The sequence below is a fragment of the Andrographis paniculata genome, unplaced genomic scaffold (genome assembly GCF_009805555.1).
Source record: "Andrographis paniculata isolate CXL003 unplaced genomic scaffold, ASM980555v1 Contig54END, whole genome shotgun sequence".
In the NCBI taxonomy this organism is placed as follows: Eukaryota; Viridiplantae; Streptophyta; class Magnoliopsida; order Lamiales; family Acanthaceae; genus Andrographis; species Andrographis paniculata.
The window spans coordinates 921,825-928,745 of NW_026137589.1; the positions used below are offsets into that span (position 1 = coordinate 921,825).

At 33.2% G+C, this 6,921-nt stretch overlaps 1 protein-coding gene across 2 annotated transcripts; it reads left to right on the forward strand.

Annotated features, from left to right (window-relative positions):
• Positions 1-692: 692 nt before the first annotated feature.
• LOC127255710 (trihelix transcription factor GTL1-like) lies at positions 693-6,663 on the forward strand. Of its 2 annotated transcripts, none has more exons than XM_051281397.1 (3): positions 693-1,492; positions 3,894-5,301; positions 6,154-6,202. In XM_051281397.1, the coding sequence occupies exons 1-3, from the start codon at positions 1,155-1,157 to the stop codon at positions 6,163-6,165; spliced, it is 1,758 nt and encodes a 585-aa protein (XP_051137354.1). In that variant the 5' UTR covers positions 693-1,154; the 3' UTR covers positions 6,166-6,202. The 2 variants fall into 2 exon arrangements, with proteins under 2 accessions (XP_051137354.1, XP_051137353.1); XM_051281396.1 differs by having other exon boundaries at positions 697-1,492; positions 6,150-6,663.
• Positions 6,664-6,921: the final 258 nt, after the last annotated feature.

Here is a 6,921-nt window from a genome sequence, read left to right on the forward strand (position 1 = left end):
CAGAGATTAATAAATAGTGATATTTTAATATAAAAATAAAAGTAAATAAAAATATAAAATAGACGTATTATATTAAATTTATTAGAGAAAGTATTGGAAAATTTATTATTACTCCCTTCCTCCATCTTGTTCCATTTTCTGTAGATAGGAGAACCAGACAATAGTATATTTAGTAATAATTAAGAAATAAATCAATAAAAATAATTATTGTATAATACAAATAATTATAATTAAATTTAAGATAATTAATTAATTTAATTTAATTTAAAATGTGCTTACAAGTTTATAATTATCTTTTAGACAAAAGAGAACAAATGATGTGAGACCAATGTAAATGAGAAATATGAATAAAATAAATAATAAAATTATAAGTAAATAAAATTATTCATTATATAGATTGTAAATAAATTTAAGGAATTAACAAAAAAGCGAAGAATGTATAAAGAAAAATAATAATTCAAATTTCAATTTAATATTTTTAAGGAAAAAAATAATTTAATAGAAAAAAAATTCAAAAAAATTTCGTAATCAAACACAACCTATATGTTAGTATTTTTCCTTTTCTTTTAATGTAAACATTTAATATATTTGAAGAGTAATGGCTTCTGCAATTATTAGTGAGTGAAGCAGCTGACAACTAGCATTCTCTCTCTCTTCTCTTTCTCTTTCTCTTTCTCTCTCTCTCTCTCTCTCAATCATCGTCACCTTCATAAATCCTCTAACTTTATATTCTCTCTAAAACCAAACTAAACCATCATTCTCTCTCTCTCTCTTGCAGATGACAGAGACAGAAACAAGAATGTACAAACCACACATCTCATTTTACAGTTTGTAATAATAATATGATTCTGGGATTCTCCCCATCTTCCATCTCCCATTCTCTCTTGCCTTTTCTGTATTCTTCAAATCATATCATAATATGTCAAAGTGAAAGTGAGTGAAAAGCATAGATTTACATCTATATCTATATCTATATCTATATATGTATATAATATATATATTTTTTCAAAAAAATAAAATTAAAAAAACCTGCAGGCAGCACTTACTTCTAGGAGCCTTGCGTTTCTGAGAATACCCTTTTTGATGTTCTCCATAACTCTCCCCTCCACATATGATAAATAATACTAGTAATATTTAATTAGCTTCCAATTAGGATGCATATGCCTCCACCGCCACCGCCGCCGCCGCCGGGTGGAGGAGGCGGAGGAAAGGAGGTGTTCAATTATCCAATTAATCCCGAAGGCGATGGAGCAGACGATGAGCATCAGAAATTTGGAGATCTGGGAATTGCAGAAGCCGCCTCCCCCATAAGCAGCCGACCTCCGGCGCCGCCGATGATGGTTCAGGCGACCGCCGGCGTCGGAAGCAGCAGCGGCTCCGGGAATCGGTGGCCACGTCAGGAGACATTGGCTCTTCTCCAAATTAGGTCAGAAATGGATGCTGCATTCCGCGATGCCACCCCTAAAGCCCCTCTTTGGGACCAAGTTTCCAGGTAATTAAATTAATCATTCTCATTCTTATTATCTTCAATTAACTAATCTACATGTTTAATAATTAGGGCACAATTTGACTGCATTCAACCCCAATCTAATTCCATCAAACCCTAATTATATTTCCATTTCACTAATAATTTAGTTCTACAGTCGATCACTGGTAATTTGGGTATTTTCTTTTTGTTATCCCATGAAATTAAGGGATCTGAGGGGGTGTTTTTCTGACAAAAATTCTTTCAAAATTTTACTATTTAAATTTTGTATTTTCTGAAAGGATATAATTTTTATCTTACAAAACTTAAATCAAATCTTTTCAAATTAAACAGACACTGAGAGTTTCTTTGTCAAGTCTTGTCATTATTAGTATTATTTATATAAATGTAGCTTTACAGTGTAATAACAATTGTAGTAGAGGAGGTCTGTCTAATTTGTGGCATGATCAATTTCTGATCATCAAATTGGTCCCAGGATCAAGATAGTAGTAGTAAAAGTTGTTGTAGTTAATAATAATCTTAACCAAATGATCCAATTAGTATTAGCAGGTGCCACGAAAACCAGGGTTTTCGTGATGATTAAGGTTCATAATTGAATACATACATATCTATATACTTGTATCATCAAATAATCTTTAACGTACACTGCCATGAATTTCTGTAGAGATTAATTAATCTATCTTCTCTGTGTCTGTCTGTCTGCCTGCCTGTCTGTCTGTCCGATTCTCTCTCTCTCTCTCTCTCTCTCTCTCTCTCTCTCTCTATATATATATATATATGTATGTATGTATGTATGTATTGTGTATATGTTAATGGGTGTGGTGTAGTGTGTGCACGAAAGCGCACATGGGTTTGTGTGAATGCGTTGGCATCGTCACGAATCACGAGACGAGAAGAATCTTTTAAATCCATCTATCTATGCATACTCTATATATATCTTCTGCTGAAATCCATAATGCAATACAATATATAGTCTCTCTCTCCTTAATTAAATGGTTATTTCAGGTTCTAACTTTATAAAAAATTAAAAACTTATTAATCATTCTATTTAATATTAAAAATATTTTTATATTTGTATAATTTTTTATATAAATATTATTTTATTATTATTATTATAAGGTACTAATTGAATTTTTTTTTACTTTTTTTAAATTTGTATTATATTTTGATATAATAATTAATATTTAAATATTAACATCCGAAAAATAATAAAATCTTTAAAATTGGACTAAAGAAATAATATTTTATTGTTTAATAGAAATGTATAAGAAATTTGGTTATTTGGAGTTTTATAATATATATAAGTGTATAGTATAATATTGATATTTTTTATCTTTATATTTTATGTATAATTTAATTATATATAATGATATTTTAATAATTTAAAAAAATTAAAAAATATTTTATCACTAATATGTAATTATTTTTATTATAATTAATAACTGATACTTTTACCTAAAAGTAAAAAAAATTGAGAACATATAGTTTCTCTATTTTGTTTGTAATCATTTGCTTGCTTATTGTGTATCGAACTGTGATTTGAAATTAATTTAAAATAAATATTTATTTAATTAATATTTTATAACAAAAATAATATAATTTTACTAAAAATTCTATAATCAAATTAATTGTAGTTTCAAATTAAAATTAAAATCAAACAGAGTTTAGTTATTTTGCTTATATAGCCTCCCTCGCTCATTCAATTCCCAACTTATTTTTGTCCCTACACCAACCTTCCTTCATTTACATTACTCCCTCTACTCTACTCACCACACTACCTATTGTATGTTTCTTCCACGTTTATTATTCATTATTATTATTTTAGTTAAATAACTTTTTAAAAAATAAAGGTGTTTATTTCTTTAGTTTTTTATTTTTATTTTTTCAATTAATTATTATTTGGACCCTAAACCTATTTACATCACATATTATTATTCATTATTTTTTTTCGATTCATATTTGCATTATTTTCAAACTTTTTAAATTTAAATCCAAATAGGAAAGAAACACACTCTTAAAATTCCCCAATGCCCTTACTAATTAATTCCTTTCCCTGTCCAAAACCAGGCCTGTTTTTAAATTTATCCCACCTTTCTTACATAGATTTTTGCTTTGAAAAGCTCATGAACTCAATTGAAATGGCTATGAATTCTTTCCATCTTCTTTATCTTATAATTACTTCATAAAATTTCAATAATTTACTCAACAATCCACCGTCAGTAGCGAAGATCTTGTAGATCAAACGGTGAAACATTCTTCCTTAAGGTCTATGATCAGATAAAAATACAATAAAATCCATAAATTGAACATCAAACATTACCCTTACTTATATGCACCATTAACAGTAGAATTATAGTTGATCAGTCATCGAACGTTACCCTTATCCATATGCGTATGATGTGATCAGGAAATTAGCGGAGCTTGGGTACAAAAGGAGCGCCAAAAAATGCAAGGAGAAATTCGAAAACGTCCACAAATATTACAAGCGAACAAAGGAAAGCCGCGCCGGTCGCCAAGACGGCAAAACCTACAAGTTCTTAACTCAGCTCGAAGCTCTCGATCATCACCACCCGACCATTACGGCTACTACATCCGTTGTCCAATCCGAGGTTCCAACTTCAGCCGCCGCTCCGGTCTCCTTACATCCTCCGATAATACCTCAACAAGACAATCCCCCGGGGCTTGCCATGGGCGGCGCAGCTCCCACTTCCTACTTGGGCGTTAGCTTCTCATCCAACACTTCATCTTCTTCTGAAGACGAAGAGGGAGAAGAAGATTTAGAGATCGAATCTGCGGATGCGCGCACATTCGATCGCAAGCGTAAGAGGCCATCGCGAAGCGTCGAAAGCGACGAGAAGATGATGGAGTTCTTGGAGGGCCTAATGAGCAAAGTTATGGAGAAGCAAGAAGCAATGCAGCAGAAGTTTCTAGAAGCGATCGAGAAACGAGAGAAAGACCGGATGATACGCGAAGAGGCTTGGAAGCGGCAAGACCTCGCCCGGCTCGGCCGCGAGCACGAGCTAATGGTGCAAGAGCGCGCCATTTCAGCTTCAAGGGACGCCGCGATCATCGCCTTCCTCGAAAAAGTCACCGGACAAACTATTAATCTCCCCACGACACCGGCACCACCACCGCCGCCGCCCCAGCACCACCACCAAAGGCAGTCCACATTTCCTCAGCCTCAACAACCTCAAACCACAAATTACCATCATCTTCAACGCGACAAGCCAATGGACGACGAATTAGCTATTGCACCGGCGACAGCCGCCGAGCAACAGATGATAGCATCGGATTCGATGACAGGTGGCGCAACCCGATTGGATGCAGCAAGCTCTTCAAGATGGCCTAAACCCCAAGTTTTAGCTCTGATCCAAATAAGAAGTGGAATGGACTCCAAGTACCAAGAGGCAGGGCCCAAGGGACCTCTATGGGAAGAAATTTCTTCAGCCATGAAAAGAATTGGATACGACAGAAGTGCCAAAAGGTGCAAGGAGAAGTGGGAAAACATCAACAAGTATTACAAGAAAGTGAAAGAAAGCAACAAGAAAAGGCCCGAAGACTCAAAAACTTGCCCATACTTCCATGAACTTGATGCTTTGTATCAAAGAAAACTAACTACTAGTGGCAACCTTATAATTGGTAGCTCCTCAGGACAACAAGAAGATGTCGGGATAATGCCTTCCGCGCACACCCCGCCTCCCGGCAATGAACCTCAGGTTGCAGCTGGTGGCGAAGCCAAACTGCCGATGAGCGCTATGGGAACATATTCATTGATTGACGAACAGAATGATCGTAATGTAGGCGAACCAACGCAGGTACCTCACCTCTTTATGTTTGTTTTATTTTCGATGATGCACTACCATGAACACTATTATATAGGGAGAAACAATTTTTTTTTGGTCGGGTAAATGTCATCGTTTAATATTTTGGTCGTTTAAGTAACTTTTTTTGGAAAAATGGCTATGTATTTTTCGCTTGTTGTGCTCAAATGGTTTTTACTCTATGCGCGACACTTACACATGTATTCATGTGTTAAGTATAAGTGAGTGTCGCGTATAGAGTTAAGATCATTAGAGCGACAACAAGTGAGTATATATGATTTTTCTAGTAAGGACTTTAAGGACCAACATAATTAGGGCAAGTTATTTAACATAATTCGCTATATGAATCGAGTTGAAGTGCAAGAAAATTTGATATCTTTTATCTTAAAAGTTATACGATTATCATTTTGGTCATTTAGATCGATCTGATATGGATATTTTTTGTATCTGGCTCGTTGCTCTAATATCTTGTATCTACGCAAATATAAGATTATTAGAGCAACAATGTGTGAGATACAAATTATTTGTAGGTCTACTTGAATGATTAAAATGTGACATTCTCGCAAAAAAATAAACTGTCATAAAAAAAATCAAGTCATGGTTCTTTTTTAATAAAAAAAATATACTACTTTTTATTCTTTTTAATCATTTTTCCAACTTTTTTTACTATAAAAAGGCAAAACTTACATACTACATTAAATCCCTGCCCAAATTAAAAATAGTCTATTTTTACATGAGTTTTTTTATATATAAAATAAATTCCAAATAGTAAAACTTTGGATAGAAAGTCAAAAGAAACAAACATTAAAGAAAGTATTGCTGATTATTTCTTTGTATTGAAGCCAGAAGACATGCTAGAGAAGCAAAACAGTGGGGATCTGATCGACATAGACTATTTCAACACGGCCGACTGCTCATACAGCGACGGCGGCGAGGATAAGGATGAAGACAACAACTACCAGGAAGTAGTTAATGGTAATGAAGAGTATGTTGTTGATAATGTTCACCAGACACAAGTTAGAATGGATTATAAGGTGCAATTGCAGTCAGCTGGGAAAGGGACAAAGACAGCATCATCATCAGCATCCTTCATGGCCATGGTGCAGTGAGGACACAAAATCGACATTTTTACAAATTAAAGGTAATAATAATAATAAAGGATTGGTTTTATTTAATTATATGTTTCCAAGATCGAGTCTTGTTTGTTTGTTCAGATTTGTACCATTCATATACCAAGTTTGAGGTGATTCATTCATTTGTTTAATTTGGTCCATAAAGAGCCATTTTATTTCAAGGCGTGATTTGCGACACTGTTGTAATCTGTCTGCATGCAATAAACAATATATTTATTGCTAAGTGAATAAATGTTTTTAATTTTATAATGTCAAGTAAATAAGCACTGAACCACAAATAAAATTGTCTTTTGCATTGGAAACAAAAAGAACAGAATGTTACTAAAAAAAATGGAAACTATAGGTATAAAATGAGCAGACACTATGTTTAGTCAGTGTTTTTAACTTGAACGATTTTCTATAAATATTATTAACAATATAATATACATACATATTAACATAATATATATATTCAACATAAAATATTTATTTTATATTAACA